Consider the following 26521-nt stretch of genomic DNA (forward strand, 5'->3'; position numbering starts at 1 on the left):
GGCTTTCTCCGGCTACGGCAAGTGGGGGCCACTCTTCATCGCGGTGCGGGGACCGCTCTTCATCGCGGTGCGCGGGCCTTTCACTATCGCGGCCCCTCCCGTTGCGGGGCACAGGCTCCAGACACGCAGGCTCAGTAGTTGTGGCTCACGGGCCCAGCTGCTCCGCGGCATGTGGGATCCTCCCAGACCAGGGCTCGAACCCGTGTCCCCTGCATTAGCAGGCAGATTCTCAACCACTGCGCCACCAGGGAAGCCCTAGATGTGTATTTTAAAGAAAACAGTTATTTTGAATATTTACAATAATTAATGTCTTGACTTTTGCTGTAAAGTATTTGTAACATCAATATTATGATGGTATAATGCTCTCTAAGAAAGAGTATTAGTTTAGTTTACAGCTCTTTTGCAGAAATAGTTAATCAAGAACTTTTTTTATGGCATGATCTTATACATAATCCATTTACTTTGGTTACATATGTATATTACAAATAAGATATGTATTTTCCACATCCTGTAGACACCAAAGCATTTGAGGTATGAAATAAGATGAATATAAAATAAATTGAATGCCAGAGTGCCCATTAAATTTAACAGTTGAACTTGAAAAATTACTAGATTCTTCTGTGAGTTATGATTTCTCCCATCAGCTACCCTGCAGAGTATTGGAAGGGAGAGAAAATTAACCTCGGTATTCATTCCAGGTTTGTCCCTTGATTTTACAAAGTATACTACTTAAATTGGTAGTAGTTTATAGCCGCTGCTTCTGACACTTGTATACATGTTTCTGAGTTTCCAGAATGTACTGAATGGTACCCTGGGGGCTGAGAAGAATTCAGTGTGTCTTCTCAAGTGTATAACTTAATTCTAGGAACCTCAGCAGTAAATATTACTTCATTGAATAATGTTTAAAAAATTGCTTTTATTTATTTTCATTCCTCAGACAAGACATCTTTATAGATTCTACTTCATGCCTGAGAGAGAACAAGCAACCTGAAGGTTTGGAATTAAAACAAGGTATGGATCACGTACTTAACTTTTTCTGTAACATTTTACCTGAAAATTATAAGCATTTTACCAATAATAAATTTTCACAGTCTTCCAGTTTGCCCCCATTTTATAGATAGGGAAACAAAATAGTTTATTTAGTCTAAGATCAAGAGTAAGATATACATCCTTTATTTCATGACTCCTTTAGCCGTTGGAGTGGCTCTGTCTTAGTGCTGTATGGTTACAGATGCCAACAGAAAGGTGTCATTTTTGAATAGTTTTAATTCCGTAATCTATTATGTATTCTCACCTCCAAGATAGTGTAGCTGTGTTAACTGGATAGCTTTGGGTTGTATATGGGGAAAAAAGTTTTATAGAGTAACTTTTTTCTGTTTTTTTTTGCTAGATATTTTGTCCTTGTTTACTTTCTTCCTCATATATTATTTTCTATAAATCAGTAATTTTTGACATTACCAGCTAACAGAAGTAAAATGGTAGTTGTTATTTATTCAAGCCAGGTAGATGAATAGGGCTAATTTTTAGATGTCTTTTTTTGTTGTTGTTTTTTTCTCATGCCTAGTAGGGAAAACTGAATGTAAAAATAAATTTTTATTAGTTAGTCAAAGATTACATCACATTTTTCCATTTTCCTGATAAAAATTACTTCAGAGCAGTGAGAATCTGTTGCAGCCAAGAGGGTTATGTTGTTTATTTTGTAGGCAACTAGTCTTTGATGGCTTAGAATAGTTTCTCTAAAACTTGAATCATAAGAACTTATTTGGTAGAGAGAAACAGGTCATCAGTTTACTTGGGCAGAATTTCTTTTTTTAAGCCGTGGCCTGTACTACTAATGCTTAATTAAGAAAGGGAGGGACTTCCCTGGTGGCACAGTAGTTAAGAATCCACCTGCCAGTGCAGGGGACACGGGTACGATCCCTGGTCCCGGAAGATCCCACATGCTGCCGAGCAACTAAGCCCGTGCACCGCAACTACTGAGCCTGCTCTCTAGAGCCCGCAGGCCACAACTACTGAGCCCTTGTGCCACAGCTACTGAAGCCCACGTGCCTAGAGCCCGTGCTCTGCAACAAGAGAAACCACCATAATGAGAAGCCTGCGCACCGCAATGAAGAGTAGCCCCCGCTCGCCGCAACAAGAGAAAGCCCGCGTGCAGCAACAAAGACCCAATGCATCCAAAAATAAATAAATTAAATAAATAAATTAAAAACAAAAAACAAAAAAACAAAATATGTATTTTAAAAAAAAAAGAAAGGAAAAAAGTTGATTAATTAATTTTGTGATTCCTTTAGTTTATATGTAGTGAGAACAAAATGTAGACAAAGACTGTAATACTGTAACTAAATTTGTAGAAAATGGTTAAATTAAATTTCAGCTCTTTTTAGAAAGCAGAGAAATAAGTGAAGTCTTTTAGAAGAATGCCTATGAAATGGTTAAAATTTAACATTTTGTTGCATAATGGGATAAACGTAAGTTATTTAGAAGATTCAATTATATAGAACTTTTTACAGACAAATATTAGTATAGCTGAAATCTGAACCAGATAGTAACTAACTTGCTTGGAGTTAACCAAGAAGGTGAGGTACCCCAGGAAACAAATCCTGACAGGCTCAATAAAGATTATTGCCTTTATTTTAAATGAACTAACATTGTCTGTTTTTAATATGCAGAACTTTCAAAATTGATTTAATATTATCTGTAACTTTCTATTTTTGCTCACGGTTATTAGCTCAATAAAAACAGAGCATAATTCTCCTTGTGAATGCGTTGTCATTTTATTTAATGGCTTGACCATTTAAGAAAATTCATTGAAGCTTATTTAGTACTAAAGTAACCCTTTGCTCAGTAGACCAAAATATAAAGCAGCATTGAATTTTCTCTTTGTTCTTTCAGGATAAAATAAATCTTATATGCCTTATTAATGGTATATGATATTGACAAGTTATTTAAATTATATTTTCAGTTTTTTCAGCTTCTAAAATACTTAGTATTGAGAAACAGTGACTATGGATTAGGTAGATTGAAATTGGCATTTCTTTGTCTAGTACTGGTATTATTTATCTTATCAATAGGAAATTTATTTATGAAACTGGCTGTGCTGAAGGTGAGTATCAGATTGTACACTAACGTTCACCTTCACTGTGCAAACATTTAAATGTAAATATAATCTACTAATTGATTGATTGGTCCTGTAGTAAACTAGGATTAGGATTAGTGTCCTAAGTCATTCATTTTTAGCAGAAGGGTAGTTGTATAAGAATGGTTTATATAAATTTTCTAAATTAGTCATTTGTGCTACAGTTAAGAAAAAATGAAACTGCTGTTTGTCAAAGGTATTTAATGCATAGAAAATACTTTAAAAATATCAAACAAATCTTTGCTAATCTTAATGAATTATCTTCTATATATTTATAAATAAATAAATTTAAGACATTTAGTAATATTAAAACAATTAAAATTTTTGCTTTAAAGTTTACAACTGGGGTATGTGTAATTTTGCAAATTATTCTCCTTTGTAACTTCAAGAATTAAGCTCTTATGTTTGCATTCCTTCTTGGAAATTGTTATGAGAAATTTTTTTTTTTACTATACATGATTAAATAGCTAAGTTAAAATTGTGTATTTAGGTGGACGAGAAGAGTTGAGGTTTATAGTAGTCCCTTTAAAATATTTGAAGGGCTATTAAGTAGAAGACTGATTAGGCTTGTTCTGTATTGAGAATTTGAGAATAAAAGCAGGGCCAGTAGATAAGGTTATCATTAAACATGTTTGGATCGATATATTTATTTCAAATAATCAGATGTATCAGAAAATGCATTGGGCTGCCTTCTGAGATACATCCCTATTGCTGAAGGTGTTTGAACACAGGTTACACAAATGGCCACTTGGTGGTGCTGTTGTAGAGCAGATTCTCACAATATTTAAATATTTGGATGTTTGGCCTTGATCTTGAAGTTCCTTTCTATCAGATTTTCTAAAGAACAGGGCCTAGGGCAGTGTCTGCACTTGTGAAGAGTGCTTCTTAGTAACTGTTTTATTAAATTGTTTAATGGAAGAAGAATGAGATATACAATTTTTTCTATCTCTACATTTTTCTATTAGAGAAAAAGATGCTTGATTTTTTAGTCTTTAAGCTGTATGATGGTTCCTTAAGATGCATTCATTTGAATACAGTTATAAAAATAAGTAATGTAACCACATGGTGTATAAAATGATTAAAATTAATAAGACATTGACTACATTTTACTCTGAATCTTTTACATTAACTTTCTCATGTGCAAATTATTCCTCTTTTCTATTAGAGAAAGATGTGCAAACACACACACAAAATGCACAGACTTTTGCTGCGGTTAGACTCAAATCTTGTCACTTTTTTTTTTTTTAAGGAATGTAGTTGCCTCATGCAATTATATTTTGGCCTTCTAATTCAAGAGTTAATGAATGATAGGACTTCCCTGATGGCGCAGTGGTAAGAATCCGCCTGCCAGTGCAGGGCACACAGGTTTGATCCCTGGTCCGGGAAGATCCCACATGCCGCAGAGCAACTAAGCCCATGTGCCACAACTACTGAGCCTGTGCTCTAGAGCCCGTGAGCCACAACTACTGGAGCCTGCGTGCCACAACTACTGAAGCCCGCGTGCCTAGAGCCCGTGCTTTGCAACAGGAGAAGCCACTGCAATGAGAAGCCTGCACTCCGCAGCGAGAGTAGCCCCTGCTCACAGCAACTAGAGAAAGCCTGCGCACCGCAACGAAGACCCAACACAGCCAAAAATAAATAAATAAATAAATTAATTAATTTAAAAAAACAGTTAATGAATGATAGACAGCTTTAAGAATTATCTTGTTGAGAGCTTCAAGAATTTGAAAAGTAGACTTTAATAGGGGAAAATTGTTTTCAGTGGTTAAACCATGTGATGAAAGTTTAGAATAGGTATTTTCTTTGGGCTTCTTTCAGCCTTTCAGACCACTGGTCACCACAGGGTAATTATACACACTCCCTGGGAATGCAAGATGAAAATACTAGAGCTTCTAAAGTAAATAAATACATATAAACTTATATATTTAAACCTCTCCCTTTTAAAATTTTCAGTTACATATATGTAATTGTAATGGTTCATATTAATTATGTATTAATTTATAAGTAAATAAAAAATATGTAGTTGGACAGGTACTTAAAAATGTTTTCACTGATAGGTTTATGTAAATAATGAAGTTGAGAGACCACTCTTTTAGACTATTATAAAGGATTGATGGTGGCCATAATGTATTCATTTATTACTTCAAAAAAATTAAATTTTATATGGGATATTTTCCATCATTTAGCAAAGATATTAAACATAAAATTGTGTGAGACTATTTGAGTCCTTAAGGTGGGAGAGAAATGGAAAAACTCAATTTTTGTTCTTATTGCTTCTGTTGTTGTTCTGAGGTAGTACTGCACTAGGAGAAGGGAAGGTAGGTACAGAGAGGCACTAGAATAAAAAAGAATGAAGAAATCAGTTTGCAGTTACAAAGGGGTTGAGTTTTGCTGAAGAGAACTTTACAACCATGCAGGAATAAGTACAAGTTATAAAAAATTGAAAAGATAATGAGAAAAATGTCATCAGAGACTTTTATTGCACTGTAAAGGGAGAAAGAATGAAGATCATCAGTTAATTAAGTAGCATTTGTAGGCCAAAAGTTTTACATGAAGAAGTCTCTGGATTGGCAGATGAGCTCTGTGCTGCCTCTTCCTTTGAAAACCAAAATTGCAGGAAGGAGTGTTAGAGAGCTGAGGGGAGACTGAAAAGAAAGTGTTAGAAGGCTGTTCTGGAGTTGGAAGCAGAGAAGCATGTGTACTACTGATTTGTTTTCAAAGTTTGAGTCTAATTCCTTTCCTCCTTGCCCTTGATTATCTCCTTGACTGGCTCTAACAAATAAGTACTCACAGAATGCAGCTTTTCAACACGAGTTAACTTCTTTAAAAGATTTTTAAAAACTTGTTCTGGGGAAATGTTATCCAGTTCAGCAATTGGTGAAGTAAAAAGAGATTGTGGTGTAACCATCGGTGTGGCATAAGAATTTACATTTCTTTTCTCATTCCTTTGAGCTTTTTCACAAGTTATTACCGGCAATGACACCAATATGATCCTGCTTTTTAATTTGTCTCTTTCTATGAGTAGTAGTTGAATGAAAGGGTGAAAATTACATTTTATATGGCAAATTAGCCCATACTGTTCCTGTACCTTTGGAAGGCCCCTCTGTTGCATTTGAATGTGAGACTTTTCTGGATTAAAAAAAAAAAGTAAACTGATAAGGTTTTTGGATGCATAATGCTCTGTGTGTTTTTTATCAAGAATGAAATTATGAATTTGCTTCAGTATTCTGAGAGAAGTGTTTATTTCCATGTTTCTTTAAATTGTACTCATTTTAAACATTCTATCTTGTGATACATTTCATAGGATCCTAGACACAGTCTTAGGGGAGCTACTTTGGAGGTTGCATACTCCAAACCTTCCTCAGATGTTTGGATCCTCTGTGTTTTTCAGCCACTATGTTCTCATCCAGTTCATTGGGAAAAGCACCTCCTTATATAGAAGTGCTGCTACCAAAAGAAAGATGTAAATACTAGGCTTGAAATCAATTTTGTTAGCAGTTCCTGAACTTTTTATACACCTCACACCTAGCCTATGATTTAAACAGCCGTTTTGGTTGCCACATCATATAGTTGATACACATTGAGCTTGTAGTTAACAAGCTTTATTTTTATTTTTAAAAACTAATACTTAAAATTTTTTTGAACAGCTTTAAATTAGGTTTACAAAAAATTTAGTGGAAAGTACAGAGCTCCTGTATACCCACTTAGCACCACTTCTCCTAGTTTCCCATATTATCATCTTGCATTAGTGTGGTAAATTTGTTAAAATTGATGAGGCACTATTAATACATTATTACTAACTAAAGTCCATAGTTGCCTGTTTATTTACTTCTGTTATAACACTGCCCAATAATTAATAATTGTTTTCAATTCAAGAAGCATTTATGGGAACCTAAATTTAGGTACTGTAAGGTAAAGGATTATGTCTTAGGATTCTTTAAGTCTTCACTGCTTGTCTATAGTGGGTACTCATATTCTTTTGAATGAGTAAGTGGATGGATAGATGACTAAAAGAATTCCTTCTTTCTCTTCTGTCCTGTCCAGTATGTACAAGGTTCTTAAAAAGAAGATAGAAGTGAAATAGAATATTAGTTATATTTATCCATTAATATTCTACCACCTACCCCAAAGAGTGAGTTGCTCATAAGCTTGTTTTTCTTTCTGGTCTTAACAAAACTGAGCCATGTTTTGGTTTGTTTCCCTTAGCCTTTAGCTTTGTTTATATTGCTTGTATAGATTCATACCAGTCTTTTATATTAAGCATTGATCGTGTGCCCTTTATAAAATATGTGGTCATCATAGAGATTCTTCTGTAGCTTATATTTCTTTGGATATTTCCTCATTTGGATAATTAATGTTTGGATAGAGTTTTATTTTTGAGCATCTTTCTACACTCTTGAACTATCCTTCCCCATGAGATTATACCTTTTTTCCAACCATTCTGAAAACATACAGGACACTTTTTACTGCATTTTCTGCCTTCAGTACCATATACTCTAAGGTGACATAGTTATTTTTTCCAAAGACTCTCACTATTTCCACATATTTTCTTTTATGGAAAGAATTAGGGTGAAACTGACAGTTTTCATTATTTTTCCTACTTCTTTAATGAAAGTGTTTTTAATTTTAGGGTAGGATTTCTATGTTTTATGAAATGTACTACCACTTTTTTGGCGTACTGATAATGACTGGCTGCTTTCTGCATGAGTATATAAAAGATACTTTTACATTATCTAAAATTAGCATCAAGTCTTTAGTATCTCTTTGTAAGCTTATATTTATATTTAAACAAACTAAAGCAGTGTCGCAGGAAACATGGCATATTGTGAAGTAGATGGTGAGTTTAAGAACACCTTCCTTGGATGGGCAGATTGCGGAGCACTGAGATGTTACAAGCAGAGAATATTTGAGTGTGATGCCCTTTTAAATTCATAAGTTCCAACAAATCTTTGGGGAGAACAGTTGCCTGATTTTAAACAACAGTGCTTGTAAATACACTACTCTGTCTTCATTTTTAACCCCTTTGTATGTTTTCATATTAGAATCCTGTTTAATCAAATGGTAGGAGAAATGATGAATGACATTTAAACATATGTTCTTCCTGTTTACTTTCAGATTACTAGAGGAAGGGTGGTCAGGAATCTCTCATGTGTTAGCCTGTTATTGTACCCCAGTGTGACCCCAAAATACTTACTTACCTGATCCATTGTAAAAGGCTGGCAGGAGGTTCCTACTGTGCTTTTTGTCCTGGAATGGTGATGTCTTCAGAGGCAGTAGTTTTGGGTACTACCCTCTCCTATATTCTCACGTCTGCGTTTTATTCTGTTAGGCTCACATATTGTACTGAGTTTAGATCTAACACTTTGCCTTTGTCCATTCTGTCCCTCACACTTGGGAGTTTCCTCCCCTGTCAATATCACCTGTTAGATTCTAAGACCTACTTAATAATACATGTCTGTAAAGATCTCCTTGACTTTTCACTATTGCTTTATATACTGTGATATTCTATTATACTTTATATTGTACAATTTAGCACTTTAAAGTGTGATGTTCATATTTTAAGCATCCTCAAGCACCATGAAGGCAAAACCTGTGTCTTAAATCCTGCCACACATATTTAGTCTACACTACCTGTGGCATTTTGTAAGGCCTACTTCTGTGGCCTTTACAGCACCTATGTAAATAGATACTGAGTGAATATTTATTGATTCTTGGACTAATCTCTGGATTAGTGGTTCTTAAAAGTTAGGTTTACAAGCTAGCAGACAATCACTTATCCAGAAGTTTAATGGATAGTTCAAGGGGTTTGGTAGAATACTAGACAGTTTTTCTGTATTAAATTCTTTGCATTTTCTTTTTTATGAGTAATAGTTGGTTAATGTCATGATTTAAGTTTTGAATATGATGGTTAACATGATGCACTTAAAGTTAAATCAATAGTTTAAAACACTGCATGAAAAAAAAATAGCCAAGATCTGTTAGTTTTGCTGAGAGGAAGATTGAAGGCTTATCCAGAAAAAAATTATTCTTATATATTAAAAGAACAGTTTTGTTTCTTTTTCAGAAAATAAAGTTTTGGCTTCTTGAAAAGGCTGGAACTCACTAAAAATGTTAAAAGTTATCAAGCTGACTTTCTACAGTTAGAATACATTAAAAGTGTGTTCTTCATAACTTAAAAATTTTTTAAACCGAAATTATCTGTAGTCTAAGAAAAGAAATCCATGGAGGCATAGCATTGCTGTCCAATATATCATACGCTTTGTTACTAATGAGATTCCAGCAGATTGATAACGCCGGAGGCCTTGGGGAGTTGAGATTCTAGAGGGAAGGATGGTGAAATGTGTTGTTCTAAATGGCATAACCACTGAACGTGAATAACTTCAAATCAGATGAGAAAAACTAATTAAAATAGAAAAAGTAAAATAGTTTAACTCTTCTAATAACCAACTCTATGTTTGTTTGATAGGAAAATTGGATTTAGATTTTCTCATTTTCTTCTCCATTTTGTGTGTGTGTGTGTGTGTGTGTGTGTGTATGTATTAAAACCTGTTGTTACAGGTTTCTAAATAAAAATTTACTTTAAAAAACCTTTTTATTTTGGAAATTTTCAAGCAAAAATAGGAAAGAAAATAGGAATATTAATTCCCATGTACTCAGCTACATCTTCAACAATTATCCACCTATGTCTAATCTTTTTTCATCTATATTCCTACCTGCTTCCTACCCGTTATGTTATTTTAAAGCAAATCCTACATCTTTTCAGTTCATTTGTAAATATTTTAGTATCAGTGTATCTCTTAAAGATAAGAGGTGGGTTTTTAAACATAATACCTTAAAAAGTAGCATTTCTTAAATCATCAGATAGTATTCAGAAAGTGTTCAAATTTAACCTAGTTGTTCATTGGTGGGTATTGTGATATTAAGATTGATCTATTGGGTCAGGTGTTGCAGCCTAATGGTTTTAATAGCTATTTAGTATTGTCTAGTTCCATTATTTCATTAGGGGTTACAGAACAGTGATAATGTAATTTTAATCCTGAAATATTCAGTGTTCAAACTTCTCTGATTGTCTTATAGTATTTTTTAAACTATATTTGTAAGAATAGGGATCCAAATAAGGTCCCTACATTGCAATTGGATGATACTGAGTCTCTTTTTAATCTACTCCCCTTTCTCTCCCTTTCTTCCTCTCTTTGCAGTTTATTTCTTGAAGAAGCTGGGTTGTCGGAGTTTCTCAGTTTGAATTTACTGAGTGCATCTCAGTGTTTTGTTTAACATTATTTTTCTGTAAATTGATAATTAGATATAGAGGCTTGATCAGATTCATGTTCAATCTTTTAACAAGAATATTTAGAAGCAGTGTTGTGTCCTCGAGACACAGAGTATGTCATTACTACTCTTTTTTGTGAGCATGTCAGTAGCCATTGGAATGTATTGTCCACAGTGGCTGATAAGAATGCTCTTGATTTCTTGAGGCTATCTTTTCTTGGACATCTATTTTTTCCCTCCTCTCGGAAATTTTAAGAACTTTTTTTTTTTATCGTTGAGTTCTGATATTTCACAGGATGTGTCTTAGGTGTGATGCTCTTGGCAGACCCTTTCAGTGTGAAAGTCTTCTTTGTTTCATATCAGTTTTCTTCTCTTATTTCTTTATTTTAATTTTTTTATTTTTTTGGGTATAGTTGCTTTACAATGTTGTGTTAGTTTCTGCTGTACAGTGAAGTGAATCAGCTATATGTATACATATATCCCCTCTTTTTTGGATTTCCTTCCCATTTAGGTCACCACAGAGCACTGACTAGAGTTCCCTGTGCTATACAGTAGGTTTTTATTAGTTATCTATTTTATACATAGTATTTTCCCTCTCCCCTCCCTCTCTTCTTGCTTTCTGACTTGTTCTGTTGCTTTAAGTCTCTGCTCAACTGTTACTGTATCAAATCACAGTGATCACTCTCTATGAAAGCATTCTGCTACTATCTTCTATCCTGCTTTATTTTTTTCATAGCACCTGATGTTGATTTATTTATAGTGTCTGTCCTAGGACTTAATGGTAAGGCGAGGACTTTTTAAAATTCACTGCTGTTTCCTCAGTGTTTAAAACAATGTCTTGTACATAGTAGGTGCTCAACAATATTTGTTGAATTAATTATATTAGGTTGTTGGACTTGTGAGTCATTCATCCTCATCTCTTAACTTTTATTGCATATTTTAAATATATTTTTATTTCTTTTCTACATTTTGAAAGGTTTTTTTTAAAAAACATTGTCTTTCAACAACCATTGAATGTTTGCTCTTGATAACTGTAATTGTAAACTATAATATTTCTTGTTCTCTGGTCCTTTTTCATTGCACCCTGTACTTGTTTTATGGCTACAGTGTCTACTTCAAACTCCATAGGATACTAAGTAGACACCCCAACCCCTCATTCTCCTCCAGTAGAATATCTTCTGATCCCTAAATTTTCTTTATGTCCTCCTTTGTTCATCTTGGTCCTTCATTTATTGTAGTTTTTCTGGTAGCTGGTTTGGGTTTCTTCAATAGCTGTTTAGTTATATTTCTCTACCAGATCTCTTTAGTGTAAGTGAATGGGGTAGACCTCCCAATAGAGTGCTTGGGCATGTGGCAGGGAAGGGGAGGGAAGGAAGGAAGGGTTCACTTGACTCAACTATTCTGAATGAGTTTAATTATCTTGCTGTATGTTCCAAAGCCAACTCTTCCTTGCTTCCAAGACTCTCTAAGAAAGAATTATCTGTGATGTCTTTGGCAGTGATTTTGCTTTGCTTTTATTTTTCTGTCAATTTTATCCTGCCTACTTACATTTTGTAAAAATCCAGCAAAATTTCTTTTTAGATGATACCTTTTCTTCTTATCTAATATTATAACTTCTTTTTTTTTTAACTTTCTACAAGGTTATATTCTTAGAAATGGTTGAAGAAATACATATGTTCATAGAGCAAAATTGGAAAACTCAATTTCTTCTCTTCCCCTTCTACTTTTACTCCCCTCCCCAGAAGTAAATCACTATTAATAACTTATGTTACTTTTAACATAGTATGATTATTACTCTTTAGCTTACTTTTTTGACTTAACAATGTGTCTTGATCATTTTTGCATCTTGCCAATTTATTATTTTTTTCTCCAGATGGCTGAAATTCTTATTTTTTACTAATGAGTAAAAAGTAATATCTTAATGTTTTAATTTGTATTTCCCTGATTAAAAATTATGTTGATCATTTTTTATATATTTATTGATCCTTTGTATTTCATATTTTGTGAAATGCTTAACCCGTTTCTATCCTTTGCCCATGTTTTTAGTTATTTCTAACAATTCCCAGACGTTGTATATATTCCTACATTTGTCCTGTTAAAAAATGTATTTTGCTAATATTTTCTTATAGGTTTGCCCCATCTTATAATTTTATTTGTAGTCTATTTTCTTTCTCAGAAGTCTTACATTTTTTTAGCTTTATTTGTTGATATTTTTCCTTTGTGGATTTTCCATTTTGTATTTTACTTAGGAAGGACTGATGTTTGTTATTTGCATCCTCACTTAATTTACAGGTTTTTTTTTCTTTCTTATAAATATATTTGTTTGTTTGTTTGTTTATGGCTGCGTTTGGTCTTCGTTGCTGTGTGCAGGCTTTCTCTAGTTTGCGGCGAGCATGGGCTACTCTTCGTTGAGGTGTGCGGGCTTCTCATTGGGTGGCTTCTCTTGTTGCAGAGCATGGGCTCTAGGCACATGGGCTTCAGTAGTTGTGGCACTTGGGCTCAGTAGTTGTGGCTCACGAACTCTAGAGCTCAGGCTCAGTGATTGTGGTGCACGGGCTTAGTTGCTCCGTGGCATGTGGGATCTCGCCAGACCAGGGCTCAAACCCTTGTCCCCTGCATTGACAGGTGGATTCTTAACCACTGTGGCACAAGGGAAGTCCTAATTTACAGTTTTTATGCTATTATTTTTAAGTATCTCTCTTCTGTCACTTCACTGGATTCTTGATAGGGAAAGGAAGTAGATATGTGTGCTCAATTTGCCATCTTTATCAGGAATTCAGACAGATACTTAATTATTCCATGTACTAGGGTTTGTCTCTTGGCTTAATTTAATAACTCACTATCAAGAAGTTTCACAAGCATGTAGTCACTCATAACATTAGATATGCTTTCATTTTATGCCTTAAAAGTATTCTGATATGTTGAATTATTTGCAAGTGGAATAATATAGGCCCTATCAAGGTTTAAATGTTACATAACTTAAAAGTCCTTTTTAATTTTTATTACTCAAAATATTTAATAATTCTTCTATGTTTGTTTACTTTGGATAATTAAAACTTTTATTTTAACAAAAAGCAAACATAAAACATAAAATGTTTTCCTTTAGCTTAGGGGAATCTCTGTAGCTTTCAAGCATTGAGGTTTGTTATAGATGATAATAAAAATACAGGTATTGCATTTTAGCTTTTCTATTATGTAGTACACTCCCTTTTTTAAATACCGAAACTATATTAATTTTAAAGTGATAGAGTCTTTTGTAGTTGTAAATTTTCTCCTTGTCAGTAAAATATTTAAAGAGTGTTGGGTGTTCTATTTAGTTGTGAAATATTTTCCCTTTATGGTTTTATCCCATGTTTATAACTATGCCTCATTAAATAATATAAACAAATATTTTCTCTGATAAATTGTTCCATTTATTCATCTGTATTAGTGATGAACTTAGATAGTGATTGATTCATTTTGCTGTCTAGATACTGAATCTAGATGGATTGATTTGTTATTTAAAAAGCTTTGGTACTTGGGTAGAGTTTGACTAGGGTATGAATCAAGTTGGTAGCACAGAAGATAGCAGGAAAACAAAAGAAAAGAGAAATTATGAATGTATACAGATAAGAGGAAAATGGAATAGAATGTATATTTGTGAGTAGTTGGCTAGGGCATCAACCATAAGAGATGAATGCTCAATAAATCCTTGAACTCTTTATTGCTTTTTCCCTGAAAAATATTTTAATTCTTACTCTGTGTTCCTATAACTATTGCTTAGCCAAATTCTTAAACTCCTTTAGTCCTTTCCCTTAAGTTATTTGATTCATTTCTTTAGTTATACTGCTTTTCTCTGAAGTTGTCTAAATGGTATGTAGTATTTTAGCGGCCACCCATGTTACATTAATTCTGCTCTTTTATATAATCTAGTAAGGAATATATCATACCTTCTTGTTTCTTTGTGTATATTTTAAAGTTACTTTATTTTATTTTTAAAATTTAAAATTTAATTTGTTTATTTTAATTTTAATTTTATTGGAGTATAGTTAATTTACAATGTTGTGTTAGTTTCAGGTGTACAGCAGAGTGATTCAGTTATACATAAACATATACATATATTCATTCTTTTTTAGATTCTTTTCTCATATAGGTTATCACAGAATATTGACTAGTTTCCTGTGCTATACAGTAGGTCCTTGTTGGTTATTTATCTTATATATAGTAGTATGTGTGTGTTCATCCCAAGCTCCTGATTTATTACTCCCCCCACCTTTCTCCTTTGGTAACCGTAAGTTTGTTTTCGATATCTGTAAGTCTATTTCTGTCTTGTAAATCTGTTCATTTGTATCTTTTTTTAAAAATTAGATTCCACATATGAGTGGTATTATATGATATTTGTCTTTCTCTCTCTGACTTACTTCACTTAGTATGATAATCTCTAGGTTCATCCATGTTGGTACAAATGACATTACTTCATTCTTTTTTATGGCTGAGCAATATTCCATTGTATATATGTACCACATCTAAGTTACTTTAGTTATTTTGCTGCTTTATGACATCAGTAATTTGGGTCTAATTTTATGCTTGCTCTCTTCCCTGAGTCATTTTTTATTGTAATGTCTTTAACAGTTAACAGTCTGAATTCTTATTCTTAATATTTTCAATTACATTTGTATTATTTTACCTCAGACCCACCTGTCTTATTTTTCTTGGTGGATTTCAATAGCCTTACTTTAACATCATGCATACAGTGAAACTGTTTTTATTTATTTTAGAGGAGTACAAATAATTTCCCTGAGATTGATTTGTTACTCTCAGACTCCTAAGCCCATGTAAAAACTTGAAGATGCTCTTTTGTAGAATTGTCTTATAATTTAAATGTGTGCTCATTTCCCCCTGAACACATATGCACGTGCACACACACACACACACACACATTTTCACATATGCAGAATGGGGGTGTGGAAGGACAGAACGTGACCACACTGATATTTTGAGGGCTTAGACTGAGGCATTTTAGGTTAAAGTTACTTTTTTAGAAAGAGTGTACAAGTTATACCCCTTCTGATTTGAGGATCATAATTGACAACAAAAAACCCTGCAATTTCTAATACTTAGGATGAGAGTAAATTATCTTTGAAAATGTATTCATATATTTACAAGCTATACTTTAAAAGTGAGTCAGTAGAATGAAGAAAATTAAGAAATAGTGAAAAGACTTGAAGTATGATCCTAGATCTTTACATAGTTTGTCAGATTACATTGTACAAATCACTTACCTTATTTTCACATTTGTGAAGTGAAGTGCTTATGCTAAATTATTTCAGGTACAGATTCTACAAAGCTTTGGCATCCATGGTGCAGGTATAATGGGCAGATGGAACTTGTAAATGCTTTTACCAATACTGTGGTACAGAGAACTCAATCACTTGGATTTGGATAATTTTTAATGTAAACAGAACACCAAATTTATAGAACCCCATTTCTTCAGTGAATAACATGTATAGCTGTTTCTGATTAAAAAAATAAAGCAAACCCCACCTCTGCCCTCTAAAAATGTTTGATACAAACCCATAGAAAATATAATTGAAAAAAGTTTTTTCATAAAGAGTTTTCTCCTTTGAAACATTGAGAGGGTGTGTAGGAGAATCAAGGTCACTAAATCATTTATTTTAAAATCCATGGAGTAGAATTGTTTATACATTCTATTATCAGAATTTTCCATCTGTCAATCTATGTTTTGTAAATAAGTTCTTCCTACTACAAGAAAACTAACAAAGCTAACAATTGGGGGATCATTACTTTCTTTTTAAAAGACATATTAGGAATTTAAAAGATAAATAAATTGGAGGTATAAGGGAGCACTCAAAGTTGTAAATAACTCATGGACTTTAGTAATGGTCCAAGGCCAAGGTGGTTGAGGGCTACAATCTGTGTTTATGTGCAAGTTCTTAGCATCAGTTATAGAAGTTTTATAACAAATGTATTTTAAAAATTTATGGCATACTAACTTTATTAATTAAAATCCTCCTGGTGAAAAGTTATTTTACCTTAGAAAGTGGCCTTAGGCATTCTCCTTTAATTTATTGATTTAGAACACAGTGTTTGAAAAAGTATATGAAAAGCTTTGGAATAATTGCAATGCACGTGGTGTCCAGCTTGCCAGTGATATTTTTCCTTTTTTGTAGTTTATAAGGCAAAGTATTTTAAACTCCTTCTCAAATGGAATTTTGCTTCTTCAGTAATAAGCGATACTCTATCCAAAGGGTGTCAACATTTTGTAATGTAGAGGCTTCACTGTGGTCTAAAGTGTTACGATATTTTAATTAGGAAACTTGATCAGGGACATCCATATGATGGTATACATTTCCCAGTGCTTCCATATTCTTCTAAATTGGAATGAAAAATACATTAAAATTTACATTAAATTAGATCTGTTTTCAAAGTTGAAGGGGGGATCCCTGGCCGTCCAGTGGTTAGGACTCAGCACCTTCACTGCTGGGGCCCGTGTTCAATCCCGGTCGGGGAACTAAAGTCCCACAATCTATGCAGGGGCGGAAAAAAAAAGAAAGGGAGGAAGGAAGGGAGGGAGGAAGGAAGGAAGGAAGGAGGAAGGAAGGAAAGGAGGGCGGGAGGGAGGGAGAGAGGGAGGAAGGGAAGAAGGGAGGAAGGAAGTTGAGTCAGGGGAAAAGGGGGTTGGGATGGGGTTTATGGAATGTATTTGGGACTCCATGATGGGAGGTGGGGGTCACAGCAGCCCTTTCATCATAAAGAGAAAGGAAATTTTGATCAGGGCATTTAGGTTACATGGTTCTTTGCCTTTTTTTGTTTGTTACAGGCAAAGGGGAAGATAGTGATGTACTCAGTATAAATGCAGATGCTTATGACAGCGACATAGAAGGCCCATGCAATGAAGAAGCAGCTGCTCCTGAGGTCTCAGAAAATACAGTCCAAAGTGAAGCTGGTCAGATAGATGACCTGGAGAAAGACATTGAGAAAAGTGTGAATGAGATTCTGGGACTGGCAGAGTCTAGCCCAAAGGAACCGAAAGCCGCCACCCTGACTGTTCCTCCACCAGAAGATGTTCAGCCTTCTGCACAGCAGCTGGAGCTGCTAGAACTTGAGATGAGGGCAAGAGCTATTAAAGCCCTAATGAAAGCTGGTGATATAAAAAAGCCAGCCTAGTTTATTTAAATTGTATCTGAATATTAGATGTGTTTGAACAAAGCCACATCATATAATTTTGTATCTAAAGTTTATTTGGGGTCTTACATGATATTTCTCATGTAACTCTTATTAGATAAACTCATTTTAGGCCTAAAATACATGTTTTTGTTGTTGTTACTTTTGTATTATATATGTTATTGTTTTCTGAATTCATGGCAAATATCATTGGGTAACCTGGATACTTTGTTAGATGAGTATTTAGCTATATCTGCAAATTAATATCTGAAAAGTCATTAGCAAAGAGTCATGGTATTCTTTTCTTTATTTTGAAATGTTTTGGCATCAAACCAAAAAGTTTATGAAAGATTGACCAAGCATGTTGCCTTTAGGCTACCTATATTTTGCGATAGAATATTAAATTATTGCTCCTAGGTTTGTTAACAATTTAAGAAATTTAGTTATGCTTATATGCACTTTTAAAATATGTACTGCGTTGAAGATGCCTTCTATGGGTGTGGACTTGCTAGTAGAAACTGAGTGACATTTTTGTTACAAGACTTAGAGATCCAAAATGGCTTAGAAAAGCTTTCTTTATAAAAGAAAAAAAGGACTTAATTTAAAGCGTTTTTTAACAATGTAGAAGTAATTGCCCAACTTTAATTCCAGCAGACAAGTTATTCTAACAGGTATTTGATATTACTGGATGCTTAGTTCAGTTTTTTTCCTTCAATAAAAAGGGAACACATTTTAATTTACATTCCAAGCTATTAGGAAAAGGAGACTATTTTATCGTACAGGCTTTCATCCGATGTTTTTGCTTGAAGATCTTATGTGCTATAATTCCATGAATTAAAAATTATAAAGACTATCATTCTGGATCTGAGGACTTTTGATACATTTCCAAAAATGAAATTAATTTCAGGAAGCTTTGATAAGTTGATGTAATAATTAATCTAATTTTGTATAGTTTTTGTAAATAAATTAACATCCTGCCACAATTATGGATGCTTGCCCCATCACTAATTGTAGTTGTTTGATAGCAAAATAAATTTAGGCAGAGCCTCTTAAAATAAATTAATTTTTTTTCTAAAAGATAAATCTGGAACTGTTGTTTTTATATTTGCTAACAGAAACAGTATATTTTATTTATAAGCCATGTTCTGTTAATGTTGTATGAGGATTTTCCTTATACACAAAACTTACAGGGATTGTGTCTTATTAGCTGGCTTAATTATATGTAAATTTTAGAGGGTTTCTTATGAAAATAGTATTTATGAAACACTGGAGTTGCAGTTACAAATTCATTTTTGTTGTTCCTGAACTTGCCTTTAAATAATGCTGTCATTTTTTTTTCTTGTGGAATCTTTCTAATGAAGGACAGAGGCCTATATCATTTGAAATGCTTCTCTTAGGTTGATAAACATGGATATGATTTAAATAGTTCTCATAGTTACTGCTTCAAAATGAAAAAATCAGTTTCTATTTCAACTTAAATTAAAAGTTAAAATAATAACAAAGTAGTGTAGAATAAACTTTATTGCTGCTTATTAATTATAAAATGCAGTAGATGACTTTTGTGTGATCAAACATAGGAGTAGAAAAAGGTCTGAGTGCTTTGTAGCTGATTAAAATCACCACCTTCATGAAGCATTGTGTGCTATATTCACTGCAGAATTGTTTAGAGGACATTTGACTAGAGTGGGTGTGTGTGAGGTAGAAGGAACTGAAGAAATCAGAGGCTGCGTGGATTCTTACCTTGGAAAATCAACTTTCTCACTTTTTTTTTTTTTGTAATGTTGAAAGACGAGAGGTTTTTGCAAATGAATGGCTTTAGAGAACAGGAATAAGGTTATTTTAGAAATGCCTGGATCAATATATGGGAAAATATATATTGATCTGATGCTGTCATTTAAATCATCAGCTCACAGGTATTTATTGACTACCTCAAAGGTGTTTAGTCTTGTTCAGAATCTTAAACTGTTACGGTGTAGGAATGTTGTGGTGTAGATTTTAGCATGGAATAGACTGATTAATAAACATATGAGCGCTGCTTCGTTTTATGCCTAATTCTTCCCTTTTGCCAAGGTAAAGAAAAATTTTAGGCAATGTTTAATTAGTGATTAAGAGGAAAAAAAATTGGCAGCCTAACTTTCCATCCAAAGTCAGGTAATTCTGATATTTGACTAGGAACTTGACCCAAGACTTGAATGATAGGTGGCAACTGGTAATAATGGGTCCTCTGCATTAGGCCTTGGCCCACTTTTTGATGTTCCTATTAATCCACACACTCAAGGTATATCCTAAAAACCTATCACTAGGTTACCAGTGTGTAGCATAATAATTATGAAAATCACCTAACACTCTCAAATCCTTTTGTTGAACACCATCAGTTCCTTAAAACTATAGGGCAGTATATCTTTTCCTTGTAAATCTTGTTGTCAAAACCTACTTTCAGCAAATCGTTAGATCCTAGGGCATGATTAGCTATCTGAATAAAGGTGTTCTGAGTCATTTGAATAGTAATACAATTTGCAATAAAATATGTGTTTTCAATGCCATTTTCAAGGTAGATAAAGCAGGAGTGAACCCACAATTTAAGCAAAATATAGATGGCAGCCTGAAAGTTTTAAAAGTTCTTAGTTCCATTTCATCATAAAAAATAGGAAAAGAGTTTGGTTATAGATACTTTTCCTTTATTGTATAATATCTAATTATTTAAAAGTAAAAGACCAATATGATTTAACTTAAAACTAATAGAGGGCTTCCCTGGTGGCGCAGTGGTTGAGAATCTGCCTGCCAATGCAGGGGACACGGGTTCGAGCCCTGGTCTGGGAAGATCCCACATGCCGCGGAGCGACTGGGCCCGTGAGCCACAATTACTGAGCCTGCGCGTCTGGAGCCTGTGCTCCGCAACAAGAGAGGCCGCGATAGTGAGAGGCCTGCGCGCCGCGATGAAGAATGGCCCCCACTTGCCGCAACTGGAGAAAGCCCTCACACAGAAACGAAGACCCAACACAGCCATAAATAAATAAATAAATAAAATATTAAAAAAAAAAAAAAACTAATAGATATTTTTACATTTTTTATATTCAAGTAGTCTCCCTTTTTAAATAAAAAGAAAAGTGCTAATGAATATATCAGTAGGAACTCAATTTCCTTGATATTTAATTATTATTTTAAAATGCATTGTGATAAAATGACAAGAGTGTGAGAGTTAAGAACAGAGGGTTCTGATTCTGCCCAAACCAGCTGTGTAACTTTGGACAAGTAACTATAAAATGGGAGAGATGAATCATTAGCCAATATATAAGGTTTCTTTCTGCTGTAACATCCTGGGAGTCCAGTAGAAAATACCAAAAAATTTGCAAAACTTAGGGAACTCTTTTGAGTTCAAGTATTTCTTAGGGCTTCCCCTCCTCTTCCCCCTATTCAAAATGAAACAGTCTAATCTTTCTTTGTCCCATAGGGTTGCTAGATATGAACAATAATCCAGTTTTTTTTCTTTTACCTATTTTTTTTCAATATTTATTTATTTAATTTATTGTTGCTGCACACGGGCTTTCTCTAGTTGGGGCGAGTGGGGGCTACTCTTCATTGTGGTGCGTGGGCTTCTCATCGCAGTGGCTTCTCTTGTTGTAGAGCATGGGCTCTAGGTGTGCGGGCTTCAGTAGTTGTGGTGCATGGGCTCAGTAGTTGTGGCACACGGGCTTAGTTGCTCCATGGCATGTGGGATCTTCCTGGACCAGGGATCGAACCCCTGTCCCCTGCACTGGCAGGTGGATTCTTAACCACTGTGCCACCAGGGAAGTCCTACCTATTAGTCTTTATTGTCAGGGTCACTTGGTAAGTATTGTCTAGAATTATTCACTTTGGCCTGTAAACTTAGGTTGCTATCTTTAACTTATTGCTTTATTTATTTCAAAATATTTAGATAGTTTTAAGTCCAAAATTTTTTTTCCAAGGCTTATAATGAAAAACAGTACTCCCTTCCCTATTCTTTTTACAGCAGCTCTTGCTACTGAGAGGTAACCACTTTCAAATCTTTTAGCCTTCTTAAAACTCTATCTTTGTATTTCTAAGTAACATGACTTTTTGCTCTTCCTTGATATTTCAGTCTTAGATTTTATTTATTGATCTATTTTGGAATATGAAAATTAAGCTCTATTCCTTCTCCCTGTTCCCTAAAAATGTAGCTTCCTCTCTCATCCTCCCAATTTAGTGCAGTTACATCACAGTTTTGGTTCAGTTAGCATTCAATATTTATACTATTTTGACTGTGTAAATGTTTTTCACAACTGGGTTGTGTGGTATCTGTAATTAGATTTCCTGTTTTGTTCCAATTTTTGTTTTAAGCTGTTTGGAATTAATTTATAATGACCTTATTCTTTCATTTGCTCAGTGTTCTCTGTAGTAGCAGTTAACTTGTACCCTAACTACCTTCCAGGAGTTTCAGTCTCTTAGTAGGTTCAAACACATCATGTAATCTAGCTTTTTTTTTCTTTCTTTCTTTAAAGACATTTCTCCTGGGGCTCTCTGTCCTATGCTAATCTGGATTGGTTGCTCTTCACCTCTTTCATGCTGAATATCCCATTTCCTGAATCCTGTCTTCCTCTTTTCATTTATTCCCTCATTTCGGTGGTGTACCTCTTCCAACAGCTTCCTGTGAAAAACTGCATAAAGAATAAATAGTTTTGATTCATTGGTGTGACTCAGCATGGCTCAATTCTATCCATATGTTCAAGTGAAACATTATGTGAGTGTTGACATTAGGCTGGAAATCATTGTCCTTTTCAATTTTACAGCATTGCACCAGTGCCTTTTAACTTCCACTGAAACTATTGAGAAGTCATTTGTCATTTTGATCCTTGATACTTATGTGTGACCTGTTTGTTTCTCTTTGGAAGCTGTTAGTGTCTTATCTTTATTCCTAATATTCTGAAATTTCTTGATGATGTGTTAAAGGATGGATCTTTTTTCATCCTTGAGTTAATCATTGATGGACTCTTTAAAAGGGAAATTCACGTCATTGAGTTCTGGGAAGATTTTTAATATTACTTCTTGGATAAGTTCCTTCCCTCTAATTTTTTCTAATCTCTATTTCTAGAACTCCTTTTATTAAGATGTGGATATCTAGGCCTAATTTTAAAATTTCTTATTTCTCACTGTCTCTTTTCCATCTTTTTCTTCTGCTTTCTTATATATTTTCTTAATATTCTCTTCCAATTCTTCCAATGATTTTTTTCTCCTATCATATTTTTAATATCCAAAAGATTTTTTAATTCTCTGAATATTCCCTTTTAAAAGTAGCAGTATGTTGTGTCTGTAGGGCCATGGCTCCACTCCATGGTGTTCTGGTGACCTTGCACATATCCCCGTAGGCCATGCAGTCAGGGCTTGAACCTCCTGGCCTAAGTCTTGGTGCAATGCCCTGTTATCTTCCTAGGAACGTGGTCAGACAGTCAAGTCTTGTGAGGAGCCGTCACAAGAACATTTTCTCATCAGCCTTTTCTTCTTGAGGGAAGCTCCCTATTTTGCAGAAGGATGTCTTGAGGCAATTTTCCCATCTGCCTCCCTGGTTCCTTGGAGACTTGAGACTTTCTATCTTGCCCCACTTAAGGGCACAGCTGTAGGCTATAAAATTTCTTAGCTGCAGCCTTGCGTTAGCGCCTCAGCAGCAGTGTCCCGTTAATCCTGTTGCGTCTGGTTCCTTTTACTTTGGTGTCACCCTACCCAAAGGCCATGGGGACTTGGCACCTTTGACTACTGTTACTTCACTGTGTAAGTAATAAGCTGCCTGCATCTAAAAAGAGCTTGTTGTTTTTCATTAATGGCTAAGTCTGTTGGGCCTTGCTTGACCCTTGCCTTGGCCTTGTGCTTGATAGTTTCGTGGATGAAACATTTGTACCTGTCTGAGGATGTTAATTTTAGTGGTTGTTTTCAAGTTTTCTTCTGCTTTTTTGCCTTCTAGTTCCTTCAGTTTAATTTTTTTCTTGTTTGTTTTCCTCTCTATCTAAGGTTTTCTCAAATTTCCTTAAATCTGTGGTGATGTTTAGCTGCTTTCATTAGTAAGACCCCAAAAAGCTGATTGGAAGCCCTGTTTATGGATGAGGCTGGTTAATTGGTACAATTCGCTTTTCTTTGGGGCTGCCTGAGGATATCCACAGTTTGCTCTGAAGGCTTTTTCCTGAATGCCCTTAGCTCTGCTTGGTATGCCTGAGTTTAGAATCTCATGCTTCAACTTTGCCAGAGTTTTCTGTGAAGTTGGTGAATGAAGGGTTGCCTGTTTGTGAAACCAACTTTCGTGTTTTCCCCTCTGCACTGTCTTTGGAGGAACCTAGGATCTTCATTACTTGGGTTTGTGTTTAGAAGCAAGTTGCTTCTTAGTTTCCTACAGCCCTTCAGGTTGCAAACTCCTTCACCTGCTAAGTCAATTCCACTCATTTGTGCTTCAGCTTCCAAATTTTTTTTATCATTTCGGTGGACTTTCATGAGAGAGCAGTGGCAAATGTGGTGTTTAGTATACGTTTAAGCAGATGTTGCTTGAATTTTTAACTTGTTTTTGCTTTGGTCAATTCTGAGTTTTTGTTTTTCTTAAATCCAAGCTTAGATTAATTGGTTTCAAGTGGAAAGGTGTGAAAGAGAGTAGACAAGGATGATGGTAGACTAGAATCTGTGACACCTGAGGCTGGCTTATCTAGGTCACCATGTGTTTTTCTTCTTTCACTCTAGTAATTTTTAAGAGAATATGTGTTGGCGTTAGTTATTGTGCCCGTATTTTCAAATATGCCGTGTGCTCTTTCATTATGTAATTTCACATTCTTTTTAATTTTACAAATATTTACTTGAATTCTTATTGTAGTATTTGTTCTTTTGCCCTTGCTTTGGTTTTCTTCCGGATTTCCTATTATTTGCCATGTGTCTTTGCTTATCTTCAATACATGTCAGAACCTTTTTTATCCTCATTTTGAGTTAAATTTTTTTCCCTTTTCACCTATTTCTCTTAAGGCACTATCTGTTATGTTTATTCACTCCTATGTTTCTTCTAGTTTCGTTTTCATTTCTGGAGTGATATTTTTCTTTTATTTCCAATTTCTCCCTAAATTCTGTCCCCTCATTTCTTTTTTCTTTTTTTTTTTTTTTAAGGTTTTTAGAAATTTCATGTAATGTCTGAAACATTTATATTAACATATTTCCATACAAATAACCCAATGAAAGTTTAGTATTAGTTGTTTTGTTTGTTTTTTTATACTGCAGGTTCTTATTAGGCATCAGTTTTATACACATCAGTGTATACATGTCAATCCCAATCGCCCAATTCAGCACACCACCATCCCCACCTCATCGCAGTTTTCCCCCCTTGGTGTCCATATGTCCATTCTCTACATCTGTGTCTCAACTTCTGCCCTGCAAACTGGCTCATCTGTACCATTTTTCTAGGTTCCACATACATGCGTTAATATACGATATTTGTTTTTCTCTTTCTGACTTACTTCACTCTGTATGACAGTCTCTAGATCCATCCACTTCTCAACAAATGACTCAATTTCGTTCCTTTTTATGGCTGAATAATATTCCATCGTATATATGTACCACAACTTCTTTATCCATTCATCTGTTGATGGGCATTTAGGTTGCTTCCATGACCTGGCTATTGTAAATAGTGCTGCAATGAACATTCGGGTGCACGTGTCTTTTTGAATTACGGTTTTCTCTGGGTATATGCCCAGTAGTGGGATTGCTGGGTCATATGGTAATTCTATTTTTAGTTTTTTAAGGAACCTCCATATTGTTCTCCATAGTGGCTGTATCAATTTACATTCCCACCAACAGTGCAAGAGGGTTCCCTTTTCTCCACACCCTCTCCAGCATTTGTTGTTTGTAGATTTTCTGATGATGCCCATTCTAACAGGAGTGAGGTGATACCTCATTGTAGTTTTGATTTGCATTTCTCTAATAATTAGTGATGTTGAGCATCTTTTCATGTGCTTCGTGGCCGTCTGTATGTCTTCTTTGGAGAAATGTCTATTTAGGTCTTCTGCCCATTTTTGGATTGGGGTGTTTGTTTCTTTGATATTGAGCTGAATGAGCTGTTTATATATTTTGGAGATTAATCCTTTGTCCGTTGATTCATTTGCAAATATTTTCTCCCATTCTGAGGGTTGTCTTTTCGTCTTGTTTATGGTTTCCTTTGCTGTGCAAAAGCTTTGAAGTTTCATTAGGTCCCACTTGTTTATTTTTGTTTTTATTTCCATTACTCTAGGAGGTGGATCGAAAAAGATCTTGCTGTGATTTATGTCAAAGAGTGTTCTTCCTATGTTTTCCTCTAAGAGTTTTATAGTGGCCAGTCTTATATTTAGGTCTCTAATCCATTTTGAGTTTATTTTTGTGTATGGTGTTAGGGAGTATTCTAATTTCATTCTTTTACATGTGGCTGTCCAGTTTTCCCAGCACCACTTATTGAAGAGACTGTCTTTTCTCCATTGTATATCTTTGCCTCCTTTGTCATAGATTAGTTGACCATAGGTGCGTGGGTTAATCTCTGGGCTTTCTATCTTGTTCCATTGATCTATGTTTCTGTTTTTGTGCCAGTACCATATTGTCTTGATTACTGTAGCTTTGTAGTATAGTCTGAAGTCAGGGAGTCTGATTCCTCCAGCTCCATTTTTTTGCCTCAAGACTGCTTTGGCTATTCGGGGTCTTTTGTGTCTCCATACAAATTTTAAGATGATTTGTTCTAGCTCTGTAAAAAATGCCATTGGTAATTTGATAGGGATTGCATTGAATCTGTAGATTGCTTTGGGTAGTATACTCATTTTCACAATGTTGATTCTGCCAATCCAAGAACATGGTATATCTCTCCATCTGTTGGTATCATCTTTAATTTCTTTCATCAGTGTCTTATAGTTTTCTGCATACAGGTCTTTTGTCTCCCTAGGTAGGTTTATTCCTAGGTATTTTATTCTTTTT

At 34.6% G+C, this 26521-nt stretch overlaps 1 protein-coding gene across 2 annotated transcripts in view; it reads left to right on the forward strand.

The window, feature by feature from the left end:
• Window positions 1-18422, forward strand: part of CAAP1 (caspase activity and apoptosis inhibitor 1) — a 52566-nt gene extending 34144 nt beyond the window's left edge. For both annotated transcript variants that reach the window (XM_007176829.2, XM_007176830.3), the window contains exons 5-6: window positions 938-1011; window positions 17226-18422. In XM_007176829.2, the coding sequence (XP_007176891.2) occupies window positions 938-1011; window positions 17226-17572 (421 nt within the window). In that variant the 3' untranslated portion in view covers window positions 17573-18422. The remainder of the gene's footprint in view (window positions 1-937; window positions 1012-17225) is intronic.
• Window positions 18423-26521: the final 8099 nt, after the last annotated feature.

This window comes from Balaenoptera acutorostrata, chromosome 6 (assembly GCF_949987535.1).
Source record: "Balaenoptera acutorostrata chromosome 6, mBalAcu1.1, whole genome shotgun sequence".
Classification (NCBI taxonomy): domain Eukaryota; kingdom Metazoa; phylum Chordata; class Mammalia; order Artiodactyla; family Balaenopteridae; genus Balaenoptera; species Balaenoptera acutorostrata.